The 27,449-nt window shown below is 42.9% G+C and overlaps 1 protein-coding gene across 2 annotated transcripts; it reads right to left on the bottom strand.

Moving 5' to 3' along the window:
• Positions 1 to 520: 520 nt before the first annotated feature.
• ncln (nicalin) lies at positions 521 to 14,555 on the bottom strand. 2 transcript variants are annotated; one of them, XM_079504953.1, is made up of 15 exons: positions 14,200 to 14,555; positions 12,911 to 13,101; positions 10,756 to 10,900; positions 9,979 to 10,073; positions 9,035 to 9,115; positions 8,405 to 8,508; positions 5,178 to 5,266; positions 4,548 to 4,687; positions 3,883 to 4,109; positions 3,298 to 3,385; positions 3,133 to 3,171; positions 2,774 to 2,937; positions 2,378 to 2,431; positions 1,838 to 1,916; positions 521 to 1,522 (listed from the first exon to the last, which is right to left on the bottom strand). In XM_079504953.1, the coding sequence occupies exons 1-15, from the start codon at positions 14,369 to 14,371 to the stop codon at positions 1,460 to 1,462; spliced, it is 1,731 nt and encodes a 576-aa protein (XP_079361079.1). In that variant the 5' UTR covers positions 14,372 to 14,555; the 3' UTR covers positions 521 to 1,459. The 2 variants fall into 2 exon arrangements, with proteins under 2 accessions (XP_079361079.1, XP_079361080.1); XM_079504954.1 differs by having other exon boundaries at positions 3,931 to 4,109.
• Positions 14,556 to 27,449: the final 12,894 nt, after the last annotated feature.

Genomic DNA, 27,449 nt, shown 5'->3' with positions numbered 1-27,449 from the left:
TTTGCCTTTGTCTGCATGCCACTTCCACTTTCAATATTTTACAAGTCACCAAGATTGTTATGAAGCAGGTTCTCCAAAAGGTGATTTGTTACCTGTCAAAGTGGGTAATGAAGTAGACCAACTTTGTGACCACAACCACAATTTACAACTGCATTTATGGCAGCAAGTATTCATACCCTCCCTTGACCTATTTTACTGTAATCATCGTACTTAGAGATGCACGATATTGAAACCATGGCCACTATCCGATTATTTGCAGCATCATGGCCGATACCGATATATACATTATTATATTTCTATTTGTATAACTCCATGCCGAATTTCTTTATTCTAAATTTGTTTTGCTGGTGAATGTAGATGGTAAGCCCCCCATCCCCACTAACAGCTGCTCTTAAGACATAAATGGGTAGACTATCGTGCATCTCTAATTGTACTGAATGAGTATAAGGTGGATTCACAGATAGAGCAGCAAGACATTGTTTCAGGTCTTGCTAATTTTCACTAAAAAGGCAATGGCATATACAGTATTGTATTTCACATTTAATTTTAGATAAGCCATCCTTCACGTAAACAATTCTTCGGTTAGAGAGGACATTTTTAAGTCAACCGGGCTGGCTAATAGAACTCTAATATACCATGTATATAAACACACATATTTATTCCTTTCAGAGTAATTCCTGTACAGTCAAGTCTTCCTCCTAGCTGCCTTTGAAGACAACAGACACCTCCACATTAGTTTGGCAGAATAAACACTTTGAGAGGAAGGCAGAGTGATCAATGGGTACAGTAATGGTTTAGCCCTCACAACCTACTTTAAACAGTGTAGATCCCAGAGCTTTGGATACTGTAGGTTTCAGGCAGCCACTTGGTTAGCTACATGGAACGCCAAAAAAGCTCTGACAAAAAAACAAACAAAAAAAACATCCACCCCCAGGGCTTAGACCAGTGGTTCTCAAAGTGGGGTCAAGGGGCCCTAAGGGTTCCTTGAGAGGGTTCCAATTGGACCCTTACAGGTCTTCAATGTGAGAGTTATGGGGCGGGGGGGGGGGGGGGGGGGGGTGTCATTGAAATTAAAAGGTTTGAGAACCATTGGTCTGGTTTAGATCCACCCTCTACTCAATGATCCACAGATTAGATTGGACACAAATAAAATAACAGGCAGGCTACAGGTTGGATTTGTGATGAATAATGACCGGTGAAATGTTTGTTCATGGGGACAGAAGACATAGGAACAAATCCCAACTATTTTGGCCACTGAGACCACTAAAAGTTGGCAGCAAGAAAGGATCTGACATCAGTTTTCTTCGGGTTGAGGCGGGGAAAGGGGGGCATTAGTTGTATGGAAAACTTCACAAATAGAGCTGCTTTGTCCAGCCCTTGTGTTCTTATTGGCTAGTGTTTGTTGATGACTTGAAGAAAAGGGATGGAAGTCTAGATGAGAAGAGGAAATGGGTGGAGCTTAGTGAGTCTTTGTCTTGGGCTGGGTGATTCTGCGGACAATACTGTAGAAGACACCAAAGTTCTGGAATAGACAGAGGCAACATTACCAATTAATCAACTAAGGAGTACCAATTATACATACACCGGTATATGACTGATATCTCCCAGTATAGCACTCTGAATGCATCCATCTTGTTACCGGCAAACCTAGGAACTACCACCGGGCCGGCCACTGTTAACAACAGAGTAGTTTACATCTTCTTCAATTTCTAATGAATCATTTATCTATCTCTCCCTCTCTCTCTCTCTATCTATATTGATGACGGTGAAACCTGTGACAAAATCAACAGAGAATATTAAACCTATCAAATGCTCGGAAAACTTGAACTTGACCCACCTGAATGGCCACATACATCACTCCTAAGTAGGCTGCAATACAGACAGCAAGCAGGAGGTCAAATATGGCAGGTTTCACTCTGATGTGGGGAAGATCAAAAAAGAAAAACACATCGGGTAAACAAACTAAAGCTCAGAGGAGCGATGTCTCAGAAGATATGAATCGTTGCTGTCGGACAGAAATCTTGTACCTCCTATATTTCTACATTTCCCCTCCAATACATGGCTTTTGAAATTATGTCATATGGAAGCCAAGTCTATGGACTCTCGTAGCGTATATAGTGGCAGTGAATCTGCAATCATGTGGCAGCCACAGTGGGAGCCTCTCACTTCACACAAGTGTGATTTTGTTTTATAAATTAATGCCCTACTTCATACTAGCGTCACACAAAAGTAGCAAAAACAGCCGATATACTAGCTCAAAATGCACTGCGCCGCATCTCATTTTTTGCCACTTTTGAATTTGAATCCTGAAAAGTAACATCTTTGGACATGAGAATTTCACCCAACATCCAAGGAAATGCAGGCCATTATCCCTTACCTATAAGCATTCATAGTCTGTTTGAGCTGGTCGTAGAAGACAAACTCTGGGTCCCTGAGGAGAGAAAGGAAGCATCTGTCAGAGCGATATCATCTGGAGTGGTCGAACACACCTTAAACCTCTTAAACGTTGAGCTGATTGGGTTAATGGCAATGCATCATTATTGCTACCATAGCCTATGAGGTAGACAAACATAAACTTGTTTCCCTTGTCTATGTTTTAGATGCGAGTCACAGACTGTGAAGAAATGACGACTCACAATGTCAAACATGATTTCACATCATCAAACTTCTACACTGTAAGGATATCAGTGTTAGTAACAATTATGTTAAAGTGTGTACATATATTGCAAGTACCTCTGTTTTAGCCACCGACGAAAGCCCTGCCCCACTTTACCTTTTGTCAGCTTTGACATAGTGCCTTTTGACGTCCTTGAGGTAGCGTCCTAGATGATACTCGAGGGTGGACACCACGCTGCTGTCCTTGTCCACCAGTTGGGCAGCTCTGGGCTGGGCGGTCAGCCAGTCCACCACTGATGATAGCTGTTCCTCTTGTACTTGCTACAGTGATCATGCACACCAAGTAAGACACAGACAGAACAGTCAAACATTAGCATGAGGTACATAGAATAGTCCACACCGGAAGAGAGAGAATATCCAGCCACATGTGAGTGGGTGATCAACAGAAAACTATGCCTCAACTATAGCAACAAATCTCAACAGACACTGCGAGCCTGAAAGAGTTTAGAAGCTTACCATTTGTTCAGTGAAGATCTGCAGATCCCCTGGGGCACCCTGTGCAGACAGGCAGAACACAAGAGTAATTCACACAGACTAGGTATAGACAGAACTTAGGAATTCATTACATATGTAAGACAAAGTCAAGGAACTGAAATAGATGTTATTTCAGAGATATTGTACCTTTTCAGTGAGGTTGTAAATGACTCTAGCCAGGGCTTCTGCAACCACTTTTGTGTTCCTGCTCAGCTTCTTCAAGTCAACATGAGGCCTGCAAACACAAAGACCAGAAGGACATACATACCATTAGACCTGTGGACAAACAACTCAACAGAACAGAACAGAAGGCGGTCAGAACCGGAAGAGAGAATGATTACTGAGCTTCCATATTTAAATAATCTGACCTGCAAACAAGTCGGTGAAATTGGCAGCCTAAAAACACACAAAGCCTGCCAGGGGAAAACAATACTGAACAACCATTAAATAGCCTGACGTATTAGGTTCCATGTCACACTAACAAACAGATAAATGGTTCACCAAAACACTCACAGACAGACAGCTATGACAGCAGATTGATTTGGATGGTGCTGCAAGACAGGGTTGGGATAGGTGGGGTGGCCAAAGGTTGGACGAACTGGGACGAAGCTATGACGACCAACTACAACAAGCCACGACAATGAACAACAAGATGATAATGGTGACTATGATGGACACGCGTTGTTTTTTGTTGTTTGTCGGCGATTCTGAGACTTGCAGTAATGAACCCACCCAGCAGGGGGCTCTCCCGCTCCGTGGCGAGAGGAGAGGGACACTGACCGCACGTCCATGATGCTGGAGCGCTGAGCCAGGCGGTGTGAGGGCAGGTGAGAGAGAGTGAAGGCCGGCAGCCGGCGGATCCCGAATCGCTCATGCTCCCAGGCCAGTGTGTCATCAGCCAGGTTTATCTTCTTGTGAACCATGGAGAACTTTACCTCCGGGTAATGGCTGTCTACCACCTGGGACCACAGGAAGGGGAGAAAGCAATCGCATATAAAAAGGAGGAAGTTTAGTTAAGCGTGTACCTTATCCCTGTGTAAGGCCACCTATGTGCATTGGTGATTTACATGTTTGTCTTGTTAGAAAATATAATATATATATATTTTTTAAAAGCGTGCCCCATTGACCATATCACACAGCAGCATATTTGCCCTTATGTTATACATGGCACCCCCCCCCGGGTATGACATGAGCAAAAGGGCCAGCGGTTTGAATACGGTCAATTGAAAAAGGGAAGCTTTTTGTTTAGATCAAATCCGAAAATGAGGCTTCAGCAAAGGAGAATCATTGATCCAACATAGTCCATCTATGGTTTCTGAGAGGCAGCAGGTCTCCTGGTTCCTATAGTCTAACATAGTCTATTGTTTCTGAGGAGCAGCATGTCTCCTGGTTCCTACCGTCTCCAGCTCCTTGAGCAGGGTATGCTGAGGGCTTCCCTCCTTTGGAGGCTTGGACACATGGAGGTGGAGAGAGTCATCATTCCCCAGAGTGTCCAGGCACAGCACAAACGCCACGTTGTCCTGGAGCAGGCTGGAGTCTGGAGAGGGAGATAAAAGACACAATGAGGACGAGAGTGAAATGCAGACATGAGGCATTGTTTATGTTCTATAGAGAAGACCAGCGGAGCCCTGTGTGAATATCTATAGGGCTCAATGATGAGGCATTGTTTATGTTCTATAGAGAAGACCAGCGGAGCCCTGTGTGAATATCTATAGGGCTCAATGATGAGGCATTGTTTATGTTCTATAGAGAAGACCAGCGGAGCCCTGTGTGAATATCTATAGGGCTCAATGAGGCCGGGATTTAACACAGTTTATGCCAATTAAGTTTGCCACCATATGAAGATTAGTGTGACTGGTCAAATGTTGGAGCTTATAATAAACTTCCTGTACATTTGTTCCCATATGATTTCCATAACCACCCTGGTCATGGATGCCATGCTGTGTGATTGAGAATTTACACTGTCCTGTGTCCACTCCATCGTTTGAGCAAATGTATAACAGGCAGCTGACAACCCGCAATCGTACCTGTGTGGTCCAGGTTGTCCTCCAGCCAACGTTTGGTGCCCTGGTAGTTGAACTTCCCTCCTCCAGACACAAAGAACAGCAGGTTGAACCTAAACACACAGAGATACATTATGAGTCAAATGTAGAGTAATAAAGGCTCATTCACAGTTTCACATCAAGAATGATGATCACTATATATATGTATCAAAATAATTCTCACTCAAGTGACACACACACACACTTCAGCTGCCACTCGTAATAGTTAAAAGAACTGTTTCCATTCCGCTAAGTAGGTTACAACGTAAACAAAAAAGCATCTGTCCCACATTATTGACCACTGTAAGTGGAAGTCAATGCAGTTCCTGTCAGTAGAGTGCATAGTTAATGAAGCTCTGTGAAAGGGTTTGGATGATGTCCAGAACTACTACAGGCTAGCATAGATAGACTTCATCTTTATGTGCAGTACTGTGAGGGATAGAACCCCCTTGCTTCATTTTAGAAATATGTCCAAGCCTCAATGTACAGATTCATTGATAAGTGTGCTACTTCTCAGTTCAAGTGAGTCTAAAGTGGAATTCCACATCCCATCCAGCAGAGGGCTCTAGTGTACATGTATTTCAACTTAAATTCTTTGCAAATGAATGCCCCACTTCGTCATACCACAGTGTCACACAAAAAGATCTGCTTTTTGCTATTCGATTATCGTGAAAAGTAGTTGGTTGTGTTTTATGAATATGGAACCAATGAAAAGGAGCTTGTGAATTCATAATTGGATTCAGTGGAACACAGGTTATTTTTTCCATTAACAGTAACAGTTTCGGACAAGGTTTCCACTCGACAAGCGACAATAGATTAGGTATGCTGTTTAACATCTTAACCACTTAAACCCTGGCCTAGTTTACTTCAATGGTCTTCCAGGGATCCATACTGAACCCCTCCTTTTCCCGCACGCGGGTGTTTTCAGCCCTCAGCTATAACCCCAAACCTAACCCTAACCGCAAGCACAATGCAACGCATGTGGGTGAACATGTACTGTATGTCAGACATTACTATTTAATACTAACTAGGGATGCACAATATAGATTTTTTGAAACCGATGCCAATAGCTTCTTGCTTCTCAAGACCGATACCGATACTAATAAAACATAAATAAAAGACATACTAGTGAGTAACGGTACATGTAACACAGCTTTGACCTAAGCAAGTACAGTATATCATACCTGCTGGGTGCTTTGTCAGCAGATACAATCAGCAGATAAAACAAGCATATGAAAATATATTAAAAAAGAATATATCAAATATATTATCAGAGCTATTAATGTTATCGGGCCGATAATTGTGATGTCATAATTCCTGATATCAGGCCCAAACCCCAAACCTAACTGCAAGCACGATGCAATGCATGTCGGACCAAAGCAAACTTAAGAAACTTTACATTATCCGCAAAAAAGTTGCTTGCAGTGGGAAAAAAATGGCGTTAGCACTGCAGGATTCGAACCCAGGCGGTATGGATTGAAAGTCTATTGCCTAACGAGCCATGCTACGACTCTGGAATGCTTTTCCAGAGTCTACTACATTATAACTCATGTAAAAGAAAAGGAAAAACCCCACCCAGTAGGGGAGGGGTTGCGGTAGGGGAAGCCTCCCTATCCCCTCCCATATTTCTCAGAGATATAGCTCAGGGCTGATTTCACCAAACACCCCTTTTCCCCCTATACAGTGTGGAGGGGGGAAAGAGTGTTAAGTGCTTTACAGAGTCGAACGTAATCGACACAGGAAGCGCTAAGCAACGAAGGGTGAGAGAAATGTCTCGCTTCCAGTCCGTCCCTTGCGTCATCCGTCAGTCTGGGAGCGACCCCCAAGGCAACGCAAGCAGCGGTCCTTTTTGGGCCAAATGTCAGGGATGAATTTTTGACCCAGTCCAGCCCTGGTGATTATCAGGCTCGAACAGAATCTGCGGCCACAGTGTTCAGACGAGAACTCCGTGGAATTACAGCGGAGAACAGAGTGTGTAAGCTCTGATAGCTGTGTATAATTTATCGTCTCCATCCTAATCCTATGCTTCCATTTGGTGACAATTTGGCCGTTTACAGACGCGACCAACAAACCGTCATGTTACTGGCTTGCTTTGACAATGAATGGTAGACTCAGCATTGTTTAATCTGCCCTGTGTGGACGCAACATATTTATATGTAGCCTAAAGAGTACATGAAAGCCATTAAAAGAAAAATCCTATGGAATTTTACACAGCTGGTGCCAAATGATTAATTGATTACATCACTAATCACTAGCAAAAGACGCAAAACTAGGTCAATTCAATTAAAATAAACAAGTTTCAAGCTTGCCAGGTGTCACGGTGGAGCTTGTAGATTGGCCAGCACAGGGAGTGGTATATACTTCAATTATGATATAGTGTAAAACTCATATAGTTATAATAACTACATCTCAACTCATAACAAAAATAAAGTGGCACTTGTGTCAGTACAGTTTGTACAATCTAATCTGTCATAGCTGCCATCTAGTGGATGAAGTTGATTGCACATTATAGACCGACGCAAGCCTTCAATAGCAACGTAACTCACACAGGGACTCTGTAAGGACTAAATAACCATGTTTTTTGTGTGTTTTCTCTCACCCATACGCAAGGCAAAACGGGGGGAAAAGATCATCTCCCCCATGAGGCCAATGGGCACTAGAGATGTGGCTGTGATTGTTGATTGATTGAAATATTTATTAACAGTTTGCAGAATCAAGCACAAACTCAATACAAAGACTGTTAACTGTGAGTCAAAGTCAAAGTCGTACGATTGGTCACACACGTTACCGCAGTGTTCTCCGCATTTGACCCATCTCTTGGAGCGGTGAGCCGCAGCCAAGGAGCGGTGAGCTGCAGCCGTGCCGCGCTCGGGAATCATTTGATTAGTAGATTTGACCCCCCAATCCAACCCTTTGATGCCGAGTGTCAAGCAGGGAGGCACTGGGTCCCATTTTTAGAGTCTTTGGTATGACCCGGCCGGGGATCGAACCCCGACCTCCCAGTTTCAGGACGGACACTCTAACCACAAGGCCACTGAGCTGGTGGACGACCCAATTAAGCATTACACTTACAAGAGGGTCCACCTTGTTCAATTCATCAAAACATTTAGAGACGTACAAATAGACACTTCTGTACAGTAGATATAGAGGTTTTGACTCTTGACTATTAGTCACCACAAATAAATGAACTTGCAAATTGTTTTACTACTCACCCAGCATGTGTTCTCTTATACGTGTATAGTTTAGAGAAGAGACGAGCCAGCTCAAGCAACATGGACACTCCACTGCCATTAGAGTCTGCTCCATAGGAAAGCCACTGGAGAGGACGACATTATGCTGGATGTCAACTTTCATATTGTAACCTCATGCCTTCACCTTACAGTAACGTTTGTCAGGTCTACGAGATCTTGTTCAACTGGGATTGATTTATTTTTTATTCTATTCATTTTGTGTGAAGGCTTTCCTGAAATGTCATAAACACATCAATTGCAGTCTCAAGTACATATAAAAACACTATCATTTGTATAATAACTAAATTATAACTTTACAAGTTACTCAAAAATGTATTACTACTTCAAAGTTAAATTACTTGGGATAATTCTTTGCATTAAGAAAAAACTACCCTGAAACAGACTATTTGACAAAAATAAAATATTCCTAGACTAGGGGCTGTATCTTTTACCCTTAACCTTTTAAAATAGCCAATCTACAAGCTCACAACATAGTTGAACTCTTTTCATTTTTTTCCTTCAAAATAGTAAAAAATTGCAAATATGTTTAGGGATAATGGGTGGCACAGGACAGGATAGGGCCTTATACGTTTCCAAAACCAAAAGACGTACTGGAGCCACACCAAAGGAGTCATAGTGAGCCACAAGGACAATGGTGGGCAGGTCCTCCCCGCCAACCCCAGCCAGACGACCCTGAGAGAAATAAGAGATCCTCATTAGACAAGTTATCGGGTAAAGATTTGAAATTATATAGTTTTTTAAATTGGTATCCTGCAATGCTCAGTAAAGAATGCACTGTTACTTCACTACAACAGCAGATGGTGCACTTTGCAGAAAGATACAGCTCCTTCATTGAGGCCTTCACATGATTAGGATGCCGTCTTTGCAGCCACATTCCATTTATAGGAACAATACAGTTTCTATTAAGCAGTTGTAGTACAAACAAATATGTATCTACGTGTGGAAAATATTCTATATGCCTTGCCTCGAGGTGGTTCATTTACATATCCATACAATACATTAAGAAATGAGACTTTGGTTTGATTAGAAAACTCGTAACATAATTAATTTAGTTAGGGTTCACCAGACATTCAATTTTAATTCAATTACTGTGCCCTCTGTTCTAAGTCAAGCATGTGGCACATGAGACCAAGCAGTAAATTAAGTTAAGAATAGAGAGCTTACAGCAGTGACTAAGCCTAACATTATGGGACCATGTAGACTATTAAAAAAACGTTATTGTGGTCTACAGTCAACTAAGAGTAACCGCCTGCCCCCACTACTAGGCCTCAGAGGAAATCCTCTGTCTGTCTCCTAATCCCCTGCAGTAGGACTAAAAACCCATTTATTCCCCCTGGGTTTAACACCCTGCTTAGGTCAACACACATGTCAGCGGGCAACTAAGTAGTTCTGTTGATTTTATTCTCTCTCTAAAGTATTTGGCAAAATACTTACATAAGTAAGTACCCCGTAAGTACTGTACTTAGTAGAGTAAAATAATGTTTTCTCAAGGTTATGGTATTTCAGATTGCATGGCCTGGAGGTAGGATTCTCACCTCCAGGCTGGTGATGGCCCAGTCACTGACGGCTTTGCTCTGAGCTCCGCTGGTCACCATCTGAAAGCCATTGGCTGTGGCCGTATGAATCAGCACTATGAGAAAGGCAGAGCAGAACACAGTACAAATTAATCTTAAAATAGCTTTAAATGCGTGGTGTGGAAGGATAGGATATGACTATAATTTGCCAGTGCCCTCTACATCTTCTTACTGTAAATATATTTCTCACAAATATGCTGTTCTCTATATACTGTAATAATAACTATGTATGTTACATAAAAACAGATGAAAATGGTTTCACTTCTCATCGCCACCCCAAGAGTGCCTCTATGCTTAGTAGACACAGAAGTCTGCACGGAATCTAAAACTGATGTATTCTATTCAGCAGTTAACACAACTGCACAGTATCGGTGTATATCTGATGCTTAGCCACATTAGAGCTTGTACATCTGCTCTTTTTAAACATTTTTTTAATATCTTGAAAGTGTGAGATCTGATGATTTAGAAGCCATTTGTAGGCCCGGGCGGCTCGGCTGGCGTAGCCGTCTGGGCACCTAGACTGCTGCCCGACAGTGTGTCGCGGGATCGACTACTAAGCCCAACGACCTGTGCTGCATGTCACTCCCCCACTTCTCTCTCCCTATCTCTCCTCTATCTCTATCAATAAAAAGGTAGAAAAGGCCCCCCAAGAACAGAAAAGAAGGCATTTGTAGAATGGGCCTCAGGTATTAATGGGTTTTAAATAAAGGTCTATCTAATCTATGGAAGTGTCCTTACCCTCGGCTGCAGAGGATGATTCCTGGGAGGAGGACGATGTCAGGGTCTGGCTGTAGATGGACAGCAGCTCATCATCCTCCATGGCAAAGTAGACAGGAACAATTGTCTCTGTGGACAACATCTCTGGCTCCAGCTCCATGAACGTCTAGAAAGGAACAATACAAGAGCGTAGGTTTGACAACTAGTACACAATGGTTATCACAGAAAATCTGTTTCAATAAATAAACATGAAGAAAATAAATTAGTAGTTCACCATTTAATCATACAAAATTGAGTATGAGACAAATATGTCTTTCAGTGCCTTTGCATCATGTTGTGCTAACTATCAATGAGTCCATTGTGTCTCTGAACTGAATTTCCTTTGAATTATTTGTCCTTGGCAAACGTAAGGGATTATGATGACACCAATAAAAAGGAATGAAAACATTCAAGCATTTTTCGCGTTTGCCTCTTTGAACCCTAGAAGTCTGGTTTTGCCCGTTCTTGTTTTGAGTGGGGCACAGCTGATAAGAGATAGCATCTGTGGTTTAATTTCAGTTTGTAGTTGCACATAAATCACTGTATAATAGAAGCATGCTCAAAGCATGTTTTCCTGACAATGCAGGACGTGCACAAACCACAACCTCCTGCATTATGAAACACTGGGGGAAGTTACAGTAGTTAAATGTACCATCCAGACTAAAGGTCCCTGCACACACTGCTGCGTCTTTCGGATTTTTAGCAGCGTTTTTCCGGAAAACGCGTCCAGTCTGCAAGGACCTTAAGAGTCACTTTAAGTCATTTCTTCCATAATAAAAAGAAAATGCTGTATTATTATTAACTAACTTATTTTTGTGTCTTGGTTACTTGCACAGGCGTTATCATATCTTTCCTGCTCGCAACTGCTTTGCGCTCAAGATTTTTAACCCATTTAGGACTATTCCGATTCTAAAAACACCTTCTAAATACTGAATTCTGACATTTTTCAAATATTCATTCAAAAATTTTATGCCGCCAATATACTGTACATACTGTACATAGCAACAAGAACCCCAAAAAGGGTTCCCGTACTGAAGGGGTTAAACACCAAAAGGGGTTCCTGCCCAGAATGGGCGGGATAAAACAGCGTTATGCGCCAACTTTGCACATGCAGGGTTAAGATAATGTGGTTGATCTTATGGAGTGTGCTGTAACGCTATGTTACCCACAGACTTTGCGCTTACAATTAAGACGACCCTTCATGCTCTTACTTTACGCTTGAAAACACAAATTGCAAGGGTGTGGTTGTACACAAGAGCGCGCTTCGGCAGGCACAAACAATGCACGTACAACATCTGACAACAGTCTGTTGTTACGTTCCACGGTTCCCTGGCTCCACAGTACCTCTCACTCTCAGGCAGACTCTAAAATCAGACCAGTCTGAAGTGAGTGGTGCAACAAACTCAGCTTCCCATCATGCACAGTGTGAAGCTCAACAGCGCCACTTTGTCACCTGTTTGTACCCTAGCCTAAACATACATACATACATACATACATACATACATACATACATACATACATACATACATTTTAGGTATGCGGTCTAGTCTAACTTGGACTCAGGGGGGTGCCTTTTTTAAAACCTACCCATTTTAACCAAATACATACATAGCTGGGCATTGGAGTGGCTGCACCCTATGGTTGCACCACTCAAAAACTACTCTGTCACAGAACCTGCGGTCCAGACTTGGACCTCTGCCCCAAACAAGCAAAACGTTGGGGACACAGCCTTCAGTGTGGCAGCCCCCACCCTGTGGAATCCTCTCCTAATGGAGATGTGCCATGGTCCAACATTGGACTCTTTTAAGACTGCTTTGAAAAGACACCCATTCTCTCAGGATTATGGTGGCAAATAGCCATTTGTTGTTTTGTTGGTTGTTTTGATGTAAAAAGCATCCTTGGGTTCATGAAATGCACTATATAAATTCAATTATTATTCTAATGATTTACTAAAATGCGCAAGGTGGCTAGAACAAAATTGGCTGGTGCGCACGCCATGAATCCAACTGTAATTCTAGTGCAGCCCAATGTGAGCAGTGGTTGTTCTGTTGGTGGTAACTCAATACTTCAAGTCACAATCTCTGCAACGGACTATACTTTTGTATGCAAGATTTATCATGCCACTGGAGGTGAATACCTGTACTATGTCCTGAGGCATAGCAGACATGTTCTTGGGTAGGATGATGACCACAGCTCCTGCTGACTGGCGCAGGGCTTTCTGGTACTTTTCATAGGAGAAGTCCGTTAGCCGCATTATAACACAGCGGCGACTTAGCACCTCCGCATCCACAGAACGTGCCTCTGTGTTCAGTATGGCATTCCTGGTTCCTAGAGACAACAGAAATATTGTTCAATACATCCATTTGTTTGCAAAGTCTTAGCATCTTTCAGCACCTTATACGTTTTTTTATTTTTATTTAGGAAGACCCGTCTGAACTGAGTGGTGCTGTGTGTGTGTGTGTGTGTGTGTGTGTGTGTGTGTGTGTGTGCGCGCGCACGCTGCAATGGTAAGTCAGTGTGTGTGTGTGTGTGTGTGTGTGCGTGTGTGTTCAACAGTAACAGTTGGTGATCAACCACTATTGCCATAGTAATTTGGACATGCATACATGAAGACAGGAGGACATAGTTGGTAGTTTGAGTGGTAAATAAGGTCCCGAAAGGTGCTACAGAGTTCTATTCTATGCTTCTACTTGATGCTTAGCTTTACGTAAGGGCAGGGGAGGGTTGGTGTAGAAGCCATCCTCACTGTTTTGATAGATTATTGGGTTATTAGATTATTGGGTTATTAGATTATTTGATTGACACGCCTCCCCAGGCCTAATTGATTGATAGAGAAATCATAAGTGGGCCTGGGTGATTGGGAAAGGGTATGCACATTGGTGGACAAACGGTTTTTACCAGGTTATGAGAGCCACACAGCACAGAGAGAACATGCCATAAGGAACTGAGAAGCTGTTGTACCAATGGACTTTAATGGATGATCAAGTTAAGTAATATGCAAACCAATCAGTGGGTGCATCAGTGGGTTTTGTGGACTATTATAGCCAAAATAGCCACCACTACAGTTGGGTTTTGAAATGCCAGTAGATCCCATTGATTCTTGTTCCTAAATAAAATGTGAGATTTAATAACCCACATACTGAGAAGAAAGTTATGATTATAATGTTGCTATCACTGCTGACCAGAAATAAATCTCACTCTAACACATGAGGGACTGACTGCTACAGGAGGACAGAAGGCATTGGCTAACCAAGCTAACTCGGCTAGCCACGCTAACACTGCGAGCTGTCATTGGGACAGTTACTACACATAACATGCCACGATGATTTATCCAGCACCAAACGAGTAACCGATCTACAAGCTCACGATGCAACGCACTGTGAGCATCTAGATGAGATCTGCTATCTGTCGGCGAGCGACACTCACCGTACGGCTGTCCCTGCAGGTCGTACTGTTGCATGCGGTACACGGTGAATTCATGTGCGGCTTCGGCTGGGGTTGACACTAGGATCAGCACCGCGGGGATGAACACAATGAAAGTGAGCGGAAACGATGTCTTGAACATGTTGTCGAACATCTCGCTCGCCTCCTCAAACATGTTGGCGGTTGTATTTGCGCGACAAAATCAGAGAGAATTGGTATATTTTGTTGCTGTCTGTTTGTCTCCACAACCAGGAAGGAACTGACAAGAAGGTTAGCTACTGTTGCTAACAGCAGCCCTAACGCTAGAGGAACCAACCGCACCAATTGACACACGCCTTTTGATCAGGCGTATGACTGTCACCTCAGCTTGCAACAGATCTCCTATGCATGCGGGCTTATTTATCACGCATGCAATGCACAAGTACTCAATGAAGGGCATTGTTTAATGTCCTTTCATTTTTATTTAATTTAGTTAAATGACGACCCCTTTAAAATATTTTAAACTGAATACAATGGAATTGTGGTACATCTATGGTCCTTCAGGCGCTATCTGGGACAGCTATTTACTGTCAATATCAATTTCCAACAGCAGATGGCGCTGTAGACCAGATATTACCACCGTGGATAAGAAAGGTAAGAGAGTAGGCAGAATTATTTTTGAGTGGCACTCCAAGGAACAGCAATGTCCCTATGTCCACGTACGTGTCCCTATGTCCCTATGTTTAGAGTACCAGTACGGGCAAAAGTGGCGCTGTTGTGCTAGAAACAGAGAGAGAGATAGTTCCACTGTTGCCTGCTAATGAGAGAGAGAGAGACGTCTGCTAATTCCCCCACACATAAACTCTGTTATCGACCGTTTTGGACGCGGGCGACTCGCCAGAACCGGGCTGGCACCCTGGGCGCGTTCCTGTGGGTCTGGAATGTCTGGGGAGTGGGGACCCACCAGGGACCCCCACACGGAGTTGCACCACTCAGTTCACACAGGTGTGATTTTTATTTTAACTCTAGGCTATTGTTGCGCTCATACGGGCCAGGGCATATATTATATATAACTCTACGGGACAGATGCAAAGCCAAAGATACAGTGACTACAGCCTACCATGATGGTTGTAGCTGCTGCAAAAGCTACAAAACAGTTGAGCTGGTTTCAACTTCAGCTACAAAGATACAAAGCTGCAAATACTCTGTGTAGCTTTGTGTCTTTTACATCTATGTGTGTACATCTACATGTTTAATTTTGAGTTGGCACCAAATATTCAAATCCTAGTTAAATCTATTATTATACAACTGGCATAGGATACATATACACATTGCTTTTGATGTATCCATTAAAGGGACACTTCACCGCAGTGGCGTGACATTTTGAGGGGCAGGTGCCATGGCTGGACTGAGACAAAAACTCAGCCCTGGCATTTTCATGGAATTTGGCCCAGACTGGCCCACTACAACCAGTGCTCAGATACTCTACCGACTTTGCGATTCGAGGCACATACAAATACTTGAAATTCATAAGCCCTTAATACAACACTATTACAGAACAACATAAATGATACACAACCAACAGGCAACTACACTGAAACTGACAACTAATTTAACATTTGGCCCAGACCGGCCCGCCACCCGGCTCACTATGGGTTGGCCCACTTTGAAATTCTAAAATATCTAAAAACACATATTACCCACATAAAATCCCTAGGAAAGTGTTTCTTGTCTCCCAAACATCATTCAAATAAGATCTGGTTGCAAAAGGGGTGAAGTGTCCCTTTTATAATACCCCACTATTGTTAATACATTACAGACAGTATTACCACCTCAGACATTTCAAACTCTGCTCATAATCTGAGGAAAGACTATGGTTATAGCTGATGTCATATATATCATAATCATCTCTCTCTCTCTCTCTCTCTCTCTCTCTCTCTCTCTCTCTCTCTCTCTCTCTCTCTCTCTCTCTCTCTCTGCCCCCAGCTCTCTCCCCTCAGCTAAGTGGCAGATTAATGCTGATATGATGTCCTGCCATCCCAGTTAATGGACCTTGGCGTCATTATTTCCGTTGTGTGAGTAATCCTTGCCCGGGCCTATGAGAGATCAAGAGGCAAACAAAGGAGAAAAACCAATTAGGTATGACCATACAAACTCGTGGTAATGATTTTTGCATTATTGGGTATAGTTATCAATTGGAGATATTCTCAGACAGCCTGCTATTTTATTATTGTTGAAGAGATTCTTCAACAGCCACATACTTATCTCGAAAACACAGGAAAACATTATGATTATATTAATGGCAAAATGAAAAAAGCCAATAACACATTAGTAGGAAATGTTTTGTTTGTACGATTTTGCATTGCACTGCAGCACTCATGTCATAGTCTAACTCAAATTAAAGAAGCAGCAAACCCCCGGTGCCCACACTCAAGCCAGTGCAAAAATGTAATTTTAGCTTTTGGTCATATAGAAAGCTTGGAATAAAATTAGATTTTAGTTTTGAGTGAGCGCATGCTGCTGTTATCTTCAGCTCCAGCACGGCAGCACCTTACCTAAGGTGATTTGATTGGTGAGCTGTCACTTTGCTGATGGACGGTAAATTAAATATGCGAAACATCCTACTATCACCGGACCTTGTACAAATACATAAAACATTATTGTATGACACAGGGAATGTCCACGTACTTTACAGTAAACAGTGCGCTATTCAAAAAACTGATGCACACTTGCCCACACACACACACACACACACACACACACACACACACACACACACACACACACACACACACACACAATGTGTGGGCTGTTCACTGTGTCCCCGTTTCTTTCCACTGCTCCTGGGAATGTTCTGAATCAGTCCAGCCTTTGCCCCTGACCCCAGACCACAGAAAAACACTTCCTCTGTATGACCACACAAAAGGTTCAGTCAGTGTGTGTGGGTAAGTACCATGGATTAACGGGAGATTAGCTAGCTCGCAGTAAAGTAAGCAATTTGTAGTGTGTCTCTGTGTGTGTGTGTGTCCCTCTTTCTTGATCTCTCTCATTCTCAGAGGATGCTGTCATTTTCTCAGCACACTGGCAGGTTGCTCAACCGCTGAGCATATTGGGGTCCTAATCCATCATTGTCAAAATGTAGGTGCAACTGTAAAATCCCAAATCAGCTCTGAGACACCTTACACTCTTTCGGGTTCATTTTATACTTTAAGAGTAAAATGAACACAGTTTATAATACAAAGCATTACTAAAATGGCAAATATGGAAACTGCATTAAAGTTCACATGCTGTCGGACGAAACGGTCACAGACGCCTAGAAAGCAATTCAGGGGAGTCAGGGGAACTTGGTTGGAGCAGGGGTATAGTTCCTGCCCACCACCTCAGAGACTATGGCTTTGAATCCTCCATGGTGTCACGGTGCTTGGCCGGGCACTCCAGCAAAGACAATTGGCTGTGTTCATAGATAGAAGCCGAGCAGGGAGGGAGGATGATCTCTGTCGCTGCACTAGTGACTCCCACAGGTTGGCCAGGACACCTGAGGCTGTTCAGCATGGAGAAGAACTGTCTAGGTTGCATAGCATGCTCCTCTGCACGCGTTACACCCTCCTGGCAAAATTAAATTCCTGGCATGAAATACGTGGCAAATGTATGTGTATCAGAGAAGACGCGTGCTCGTCTACCCTCCCACATGACCAAATGTATAGTAGGTGTTAGCAGTGACACACGTGTAGGGAAAACTGGGAATTGGTATAACGACAAAATTCGGATTAAAGGGGAAAAATTACATCTCTAGTCAGCCCAGATGTTTTGTATGCGGAAGAGTGACAGGGTTTGGCTGGGATTGCAATGGCCAATGGGTACAGTATAGGCCTACTAGGTACATTCCCAAAAGGTGAATTCACTACACTTTCACTAAATTACAGGCATTATTGTATTTGCTACTGTACCTACAGTACTAAGATACCAAATTTGTTCAACCAATCTTTTTCATTAAGGCCACTAGAAATGAGATGAAGAGAAGAACAGTGTATGATGGTGAGCTGCAGCCAGCTAGACAGGGAGCCTATTTGGTGCAGCAGCAGTCGGATAATGGATGACGAGGCCTATTGGAGCCAGCCGTTCCATTAGGTTTTGTTAATGTGGTCAGAGGAGGTTGGCGTGGCGGCTCATCCGCCTTCATATCCACTTTCAGAGCTGCTCACTCATACGTCTCGTGGACTGGCCATATCTCTCTGTCTCCCTCTCTCTCTCCCCGGCTCTCTCTTGCTCACTCCATCTTTCAGTCTATTCTTTCTCCTTCTTCTTCCATGTCTATTTCATTATCCCTGCCTATTTTTAATACTCTCCTTTCCTTTTACAGGATTTTACAATACTTCTTTGTCTCACTTGCACTCATTCAGATTTTTGGCTTCACCCTTTTCCCCATTTTCCCCATTCCTGAGGACCCCAGTGAAGAATTAAGTTGATCCATTTTATGAGGGCCGGTACTGTCGGCGTCACAGCATTGATGAGTAAAGATACTAGCTCTTCTTGAATAACCTTAGCCAGGGATTTCTGGTGGCCGCCTCACACTTTTGCAATTCAGACTGTCAGCAGAATGTCCCTTTTCCCCCACAGCTGTTCTATTTCTGACATTCTTTTTGAAGTTTCACAAAATGTCCTGTTTTCTCAGAAGACTATTTCATTGAAAGACAGTGTATGAAATCACATATCCAAAATGTAGCTGAGCAATAAGGTTGTGAAATGAAGAGTTGCATGTGCCACGACAGGGAATGTACATAGAGTGAGAGGAACATAAAGAAATGAATGGAGACCCAGGGTTGTAAGGACAAAGGATGTGATGTGGTAATCTACTGTGCAATATGATAGGAAAGGATGTTCACTATGTTACCTCAACTTCTCTGCAACAAAACCTCTGTTCTGAATATAGTATACAGTATATAGGTCATATGTTTCACTTTCATGCCTTCATGTTAAGAGCCACCTCTTTTGCTAGTTAAGATACCATAAAACCAATGTGTTTATATCAACACACCACAGAGACCCTCGATTGATTACATACTGCATTTTTCTGTGACATAGAAGCACAGCATTGCTATGAATGGAAATGTCCATTCTGTATAAATGTTGTCTGATGTCCCGGCACACTGTCCTCTGTCTGAGACTGTTTCTCTGTCTACAACAGTATGTATCTGCCATGTTTAGAGTGGGGTGATATGAGGCATATTCTAATTACAGTCTGTACACCATTTTCTAGAATACCTATTGAGTTTGGTTAATATTTACACCTTGACCTTCTTATCTGTCTAAGCCAGGTATCAAAACAACCCTACAACATGATCTAGTCATCAGGGATTATTATATAAGGAGGAAGATTTTTTTGAATGAATATGAATGAATGATTGATTTTATTTCCGTGTCTGGCTGCCTTTCACAGCCCATCCCTTACAGGATTATTCAGACACAATTTTCAATACATTATATTTCCTGTGCCAACACGCTGACACCAAAATATTAAACAAAAATAAATATCAAAACAATATATACATTACTCTGATCGAGAGTACATTCAAGTAGTCCATTTAGTCGAGATAGACTAAAGCGGAGGGCGAGAGAGAGAGAAAAGAACATAAGGAGATAATGGACAGAAGACAGACTTGCGTTTAACTTAGACAAGGTGTATATATTTACACGCATAAATAAATTTATATACACAAAGAACTCGGATCTCAGCTTAGGAGTTGGTAGTTGGTATGATCCATCACAGTGCCACTATGCATATGTTGTATGTTTTCTTCTGGTCCAGGCTTTATGGATAATGTTTGAGATTGCGAATGTATGGTTATCAAATAAATATTTAACTAAAACGCTGTCCAGGGACTACATACACAAGTGTTTTTCTTAAATCATGATAAAAAGGGCAGTACAATAGAAAATGGATTTCATCCTCAACCTCACCAAGTTCACAATAGCTAGATGGTCTTTGATCTAATTCTGTTCCAGTGTACTGTCCTGTTTCAACATGTAGTGGCAATATTCCCGAGCGGGACTGGGCACACCGATATCGTTGGCTCTTAGATAGATCATACACAACATCTTTCACCTTCATACACAGTTTTAAACTGGCAATGTGTACGTAGTTTAGGTTTGTCATTGATTTCTTCCAACCATTTAACTCTGTATTTTGTCATGGCCAATTCTTTGAATATTCCCACATCCACCTTCTGTCTGTGGATGTAGAGATGCCCAAGTCCATGCTCCTGGAGAAGATCAGACACTTCCTGTGCCCAATAACCTCCTATTAGAATACCACCTGAAAATGGTGGATGGTGATGGGCCGCATGGGCGTTGATCCTTCTGAACTGAAGACACACCCACAGCTGTTGTTGTATGATAAAGGGGGAGAGGTTAGGGGAGGGGATGATATTGTAAACAAGCTGTCTCTGCAATATTGTCAGGGAGGTGTCTGTATCGTTTACGACCGTCAGTCACTCATATTTGATACAGTCTGTTTCTAGCGAAAATTTAACTAATTCAGCAGTAACATTAACGTTTTCTCTCAGTCAGTTGATTCTTCATATCCATATGAGTGAAATGGCCGGGATGACATGTTTATTTTTCAAACACAGTTCTTATGAGGCAAAATAAAATCCCCCTATGGGGATTACAATGCAAATAAAAAGTACATGAACCTGTCGACTTGCGCCCTATACCGATGATGTCAGACTTCGGTGCTCTATGAAGTACTGTCACCTGGCTCAAACACATGGAAAAACTGGAAGAAAATACAAAAATCACGGCACTCCATCTTTAGGATGTTCTATGTAGTTGAACTATTATATTCAGCTAGCGGGTTATGTGTTCATGAGCCTGTGAAGGTTACAATTTTAAATTGTGAAAAATGATATCCCCCATCAAATCCCAAAGTCATGTTTCCAGTTGGACTTGACACCTCTCCGTTGACCTTCCTCCTCTCCTAATGTCTCTCCGTCACCGGCCCACCCCGCCCCCCCTCAGAGTGACCCTGATTTCTCCCAGACAGAGAAGGCCTTGCATTCCACGCCTGTGTGCCTCCCTGTCATGTTTTCATCCGCCTGGCTAGTAGATCACAATGGGCGCCTGTGCCTGAGAGCCTGCTTTGACCTTCTCCCTCACCCAGCCACGCTCGCTCTCTCCCTCTGAGTTGAGCGGGAAACTGCCTTCTCTGACAGCCTAATAAATACAAAAACAAATTGCGGCAGGTTAGAAGAATGCGGCGTGGGCCAGAGCTGTTAATGTAATGAACTTGGCTTCGTGGAAATACGAGGCAATTAAACTCCCACGGTGCCTCCCTCCCTCCAGACCAGACAGACCGACGGGTGGCTAATATAGGGGGGCCTGGAGGGAGGGAGAAAGACAGAGACAGGGAGAGGAAAAGGAGAGAGAAGACCAAGAGAGAGAGAGAGGAGGGGGCAGACAGAGAGAATGGAGCCATTTAGCAGGCCCACAGGAGTAGGAAGTGTGCTGACTGTGATCGAGCTTAAACACCAATTAGTCATGAGGCCACCTTGTCCTGAGGTCACGTCCGCCCCACAGGAGTGCTGTCCAACCATCGCTCACCCGCCTACTGTTTGTTTTGGTTGTTTGCCGGCCTGATTGGGCTGATTACTGACTGATAGTCGGCCAAGTGCAGACCAGGTTTAGGCCACAGAGACGATGGGAAGAATGATGTCAGAGATGAATCCAGAAGCTTGTTGAGGGGCTAGCCTCCTATATCCAGCTTTTGGTGTCTGTCCACAAACTTTGTCCTACACAAACATTAAATTCCCATTGACAACATGTAATGGATAATTTTACGTCATAGCAAATAGACATAGTGTCTATTTTACGTCATGATGATGTACCAGGTTTAGGCCACGGTTACAGCGCCCTCATTTCACATGGGTGTGAAGTTATACTCGATTTAGTATTTAGATATTTGATATTAATTTTAGCTGCCCCGTCCCATTCCTATACAAGCCCCTTGTAACTTAAAACCCCAGCTAAAATTAATATCAAATATCTAAATACTGAATCGAGCACGGTCTGGGATGTTCACATACGCCTGAGTAGATGATGAAATTCAAATGACCAAAAGTTTTTTTTAAAGTGAAATATCCCATGTCCTGGATATATATTTATATGAGGGTCTGGATAATAATTCAGAATTGTGAAAACTAATATGGTGGTACTCAGGTGTGACTTATTGTTTTGCACAGCCCTTCAATACATTGACAAACTCGAGCTTGTCAGCATGTTGACTAGTGTGATGGTCCGATGATGGATTTTGTCCTTTTCTCCAGTACATCCCACTGGTGAAGCCTTGAAAAACATTAAATCTAGGAATTGTTTGTTACACATTTTCTTAACCGTCTTCTATATTAATTTCAGTAACCTCAACCATTTCATTAGCTTAAAACAATTAAGCACTCAGCAGTCAAACAATAATGTCAATATATGTCAATATATGATCATAAATAAAGACTACATTGGGTTGGTTACGACAAACAGATCAGTATTTCTGGATCATAGTTTAACAACAGGTTTGTGCTTATCATGAATGGTTGTACACCCCGCAGAAACTCCCTGTCCGAGGTGAAGGCCTGCCTTCGAGAGCGCCTCCATCGCCTCCATCGCCTCATCAGGAACACCGGTCTGGCAAACCTCACAGCCAAGCTCTACACGGACCCCATCGCTCTGTGCTTCGCCAGGATAGCTCAGCCCATCAGCCATCTTACTCCGGCCACAGCCCCGCCCATGGATCCAAGGGGGAGCCCCTGCATCTCCCACTATACCACAGGCGCCAGGTGGGTAACACTAATGACAGAACAATTATTGATGCCAGCGATGAAAATCTTTATTTTGCACTCTTGTTTCATATCCAGCTTTTGGTGTCTGTCCACAAACCTTTTCCTACACAAACATTTAATTCCCATTGACAATGAATGGAGACTTTTACGTCATAGTCTGAGCAAATATACATACAGGGCTCTATTTTTGTCCATGCTAAACCCCTTATCCCTAAACTACTTAGCCTTTTTTTACTATTTTGAAAAACATTTTTGCATAGTTAAAATAGCTATAACATTGACACGTTGTGAGCTTGTATCAATTTATGTTAGCGGACATTTGACATTGCTACATAAGGTACATAAGGTGGTCCCTTATTGGCCTAGCGCTCCCAATATGTGATTGGTTAGCCGATTTGCTCGTTTACGTAAGTTTTCCCTTCAGTGTCAATGACATTTAATGTTTTGATGTTTAATTTACGTAATATTTAGCGGAATTATCAACTTTTATCATCATACATCATCATGAATAATCTCATACTGGCCAATCAGAATGCCTGTTGCCTGTGATTGGTTAGCTGATTTTCTCGTTTACATATGACATACATTTTCCCTTCATTGTCAATGGCAAATATTGAGACGGGTGGGGACAAAAGGCGTTGATGTAATTGGCAAATTGCTGTCACATTACATATCGGGGCATACTGTCCTGTCAACACTCCCCACCGCATCTGAAATAGTTTGTCAGTCATCTAAAAACTTTGGTGATGGAGGTAAAATATAATGATGCATTATTACATTGTTGACATGCAGGATGGTCTGTGTACAATATTTATAATCCTGATGTTTCTGAATGAAACCTCAACACAGATTAGTTCCTCCTACAGACCTCCCAGACATCAGACCCCAAACCAAGTCAAAACCTGTGATGCTGATCATCTCCAATCAGCGAGGCCTGATCCCGGGGCTTTAGTCACATCTGGTTTGTAATTGGCCAGGATGCTGGAAGGATGAGGCCAAGGGTTGAAGTGACTGTGACAGACTTTGGTGTGTTCCATCCATCCTATTGCTTGAGGCTTATAACAGAGCTTATAACGACCACAGCAGTTTCCATTGTTGTTGATGAGGTAGTATTAAAAACTAGTTTGCCTTAGAGCCACAGAGCCTCCTCTGTTCTATACTATTCTCGCCCCCCCATCCTCCCATCCTCATAAATACATTGTTTGTTATGAATATAAATAACGGAGACCCAGTCGAGCAATTGCAAAGGAGTGAGCAAAAGAGATAAAAGGAAGGGGGGCAGCATGATTGAAATGCTAGCGAACCTTCAGGAAGTAATCTGGTCTGAGGCATGCAGGAGGGAGCGAATGGTTCCCTTCTGCTCCTGTTTATGCTTGCACTGAGACTTTTTTCTCACATACATCCCCTCCTCTCTCTCTCTCTCCTTCCCCCCCTTTCCTCTTGTCAGTCACAGCTTATCAATACAGCTGCTCACACTTTATCAGCTCAGGGTGTTAAAATGCAAAACATCTGTGTGGCTGAACACACTTTAAAAAGCATCATCTGACCACCTCAGCGAGAACCTCTCTCTCTCTCTCTCTCTCTCTCTCTCTGCATTCAAGATATTGAGGACACCCTTTGATTCAGAGAGCTCAAAATCTCCTGGCTTTGAAGCTACCAAGAAGCATTCACACTATACAGATGACACACATGCCTCAGATCAAACTCAGATTCATCTGCTCACACAGGAAATGAAGAAATCATGCTGCCATGATTAAAGTAAGAGTGTGAAGTTGGAACCTCATACAGTACAGTAGTGGTTCCCAAACAGTGTTAGATTTTAACTTGCCCATTTGTGCACCTTGGGCACAAAACGTGACTGACTGACTCAAGTTGTGAGAATGATAATAACGTTAAATCAAAAGTGCTACAGAAATATTATGAATCACTTACAGTATTCACACACAATATTGTTTTTGTGTTTAGGGGTGCTTAACCACTCCAATGCATGGCTTTTGAAGATTACGTCACGTTGCAGCCAAGTCTATGGACTTTAACTTGGGCGCCCGAGGCCCCTCACTTCAGTGAAGTGGCTGGGGTTCTGTAAGAGGTGAGCCATCTAGAAATGGGTCTGAATCTGTCTGTATTTCTGGGGCTAATCGTGCAAACCACTGGAGCGATCAATTTCTTGTGCATGCTCAGGCCAAGGACTACCTCCATGCATTTTCTTTCACATAATGTTTCATAAAGTCTATGGACTTTAGTTTGCTTAGGGCAGTAAATGACAAGTTTTATTTAACTTGAATCTATCAATTCATGAAATCTGCGTGCTGTTTAAAGTTTTGCCGGGGACCCTCTGAAACCCCCTCAAGGACCCCTGTGGGTCCTCGGACCCCACTTTGAGGGCCTAGATCTGAGGAGGACTTAACACATAAACACCTCCTTCATCAACATCGAAAACCATATGAAGTACAGTGCTGGTGGTGCTTTAAACTTTAGGGTATAGGCTGCTCTGCACAGTGGAGCTTGGAACAGGGAGCCTCGCAACATGTGCTTCGTGGAAACGTCTTGTAGTAGTAGTCTCTCACGCTGATGAATTCATCCTGTGCGGTCTGCTTGCGCTGCAGCTGTAGAACAAGATGAGAGAGATAAGAAACAGACAGGATATTTTTAAATACATGTACACACACAGTGGTTAATTAATTGAACTCAGAGTTCAATTAAATGGGCCGGTGCATTTTCTTGTGTGCCACTGTTGCCTATAACAATTTTCGAAAAGTGTTCAAACTAGTACTAGTTCATCATGGACAGTGGTCATTAGTATGTTCTGCTGCCCGGCTTAATTCTGAGAGTATACAAATGGTTTACACGTGTACTGTATGCTGTGCGTACATGTGTTAGTGTTTGTATATGTATCTGTCTACTGTGTGTGTGTGTGTGTGTGTGTGTGTGTGTGTGTGTGTGTGTGTGTGTGTGTGTGTGTGTGTGTGTGTGTGTGTGTGTGTGTGTGTGTGTGTGTGTGTGTGTACACACACACACACGTGTACACGTGTGCGTGAGAGAGTTGGACTGCCCTGCCACCTGTTTGGCTGTCCACCGTGTTCCATCCTTTGATGCCGTGTGGCGTGGTGTGGTATGGTGTGGTTGGTTGGTTGCCTCCAGATGTGGTATCTCCCTCCATCTGGAACTTGAGGAGAGAGGGAGAGGCTAGCTAGTCCCCAGGGATTTCCCCTCTCCGGAAGCCAAACGCTTCTTTCCAGCCATCTCTCCATCACTATCCCTCATTTGCCCTGCTCACCTCCTGTACCTTCTACCCATCCCAGGACAGACACGCAGCTGTTCCACAGCAGCGTCTCAATCCCTCGTCTTTATCCTTGTGGGTTATGGGGGTTATGGTTAAAGGAGGAAGATCTACAGTATGTGGGAACAAATCCAACAAAAACGAACAAAGAAAAAAAGACAGCGACACAACGTCGAATTATGTTAAATTAGTCGAGCGACGTGGTCATGCGAGTAAAGTGTTTTTGTTGTGCTGTGTCTTTGATATAGATTTGTGTGTGTGTGTGTGTGTGTGTGTGTGTGTGTGTGTGTGTGTGTGTGTGTGTGTGTGTGTGTGCGTGTGCGTGCGTGCATGCGCGTATGTTGGCAGCTTTTTCGGGTGAGTTCCTTAGATAATTTATACTGTTAATGACTCAATATTGCGTTGTACACATTTGATCTGTCAGCCTGAACTTCCCTGAAGGCATAGTTTTTAATTTGAGTCTTTTGAAGAACATTTCCAAAGATGCCTTGTGGTGTCTAGTCTACTGTATAGTACAAAAGGCTACTATTGGAATTGTTAGCATATTCAAAATGAATGCATATTGCTTTCATAGCTAGAGAAAGATGACATTTTGCACTTAAACTTAAACAGAATGAGACGTCAGAGAGCGAAAAAGACAATATGTAATGTGCATTCTCTCTAACAGCTTTTGCTAAAAGTCCCTGTTTGTACCACATTGTTCAGATTAATGTGCGTGTTATTGGACCTGCTGTAAGGATCTGGTTTACACAACATGTAACTTTGAACATAGCTCATAGCACATTCACATTCATGAGAACGCTGACAGAGATTTACAGTATGGAGTGGTAAAACAAACTATAATAAAGAGTGGGTGAAATCAAACCATATACTGTACATTTACCTCCCCTCCAAAAAAAGCTAAATAGAAAATGAAAGCAGCATCTATTTAATCGGTATCATTTTTCCTCATGCGGCCTTCGTTTTGCCCCATGTGAAGACGCAGGCTCTCCGGTCTGCTCTGGAAACAGGATGTGGGCAGGAAAACTGGGCATTTGCCACATGCCATGGAACCTCTCGTTTGCATAGTGTGTGTGTGTGTGTGTGTGTGTGTGTGTGTGTGTGTGTGTGTGTGTGTGTGTGTGTGTGTGTGTGTGTGTGTGTGTGTGTGTGTGTGTGTGTGTGTG

The sequence above is a fragment of the Electrona antarctica genome, assembly GCF_951216825.1.
Source record: "Electrona antarctica genome assembly, chromosome: 7".
Classification (NCBI taxonomy): domain Eukaryota; kingdom Metazoa; phylum Chordata; class Actinopteri; order Myctophiformes; family Myctophidae; genus Electrona; species Electrona antarctica.
Note: the sequence above shows the minus strand (reverse complement) of the source record. Positions and strands in the feature narration are given on the sequence as shown.

What these genes read in the sequence shown, in the direction of transcription:
- ncln (XM_079504953.1), bottom strand. Translation starts at nt 14,371, where the DNA reads ATGTTTGAGGAGGCGAGCGAGATGTTCGACAACATGTTCAAGACATCG. An exon ending in TTTACAACCTCACTGAAAAG is followed by an intron (nt 3,172 to 3,297) that starts GTACAATATCTC and finishes CTGTCTGCACAG; the next exon opens with GGTGCCCCAGGGGATCTGCA. An exon ending in CAGACTATGAATGCTTATAG is followed by an intron (nt 1,917 to 2,377) that starts GTAAGGGATAAT and finishes TCCCCACATCAG; the next exon opens with AGTGAAACCTGCCATATTTG.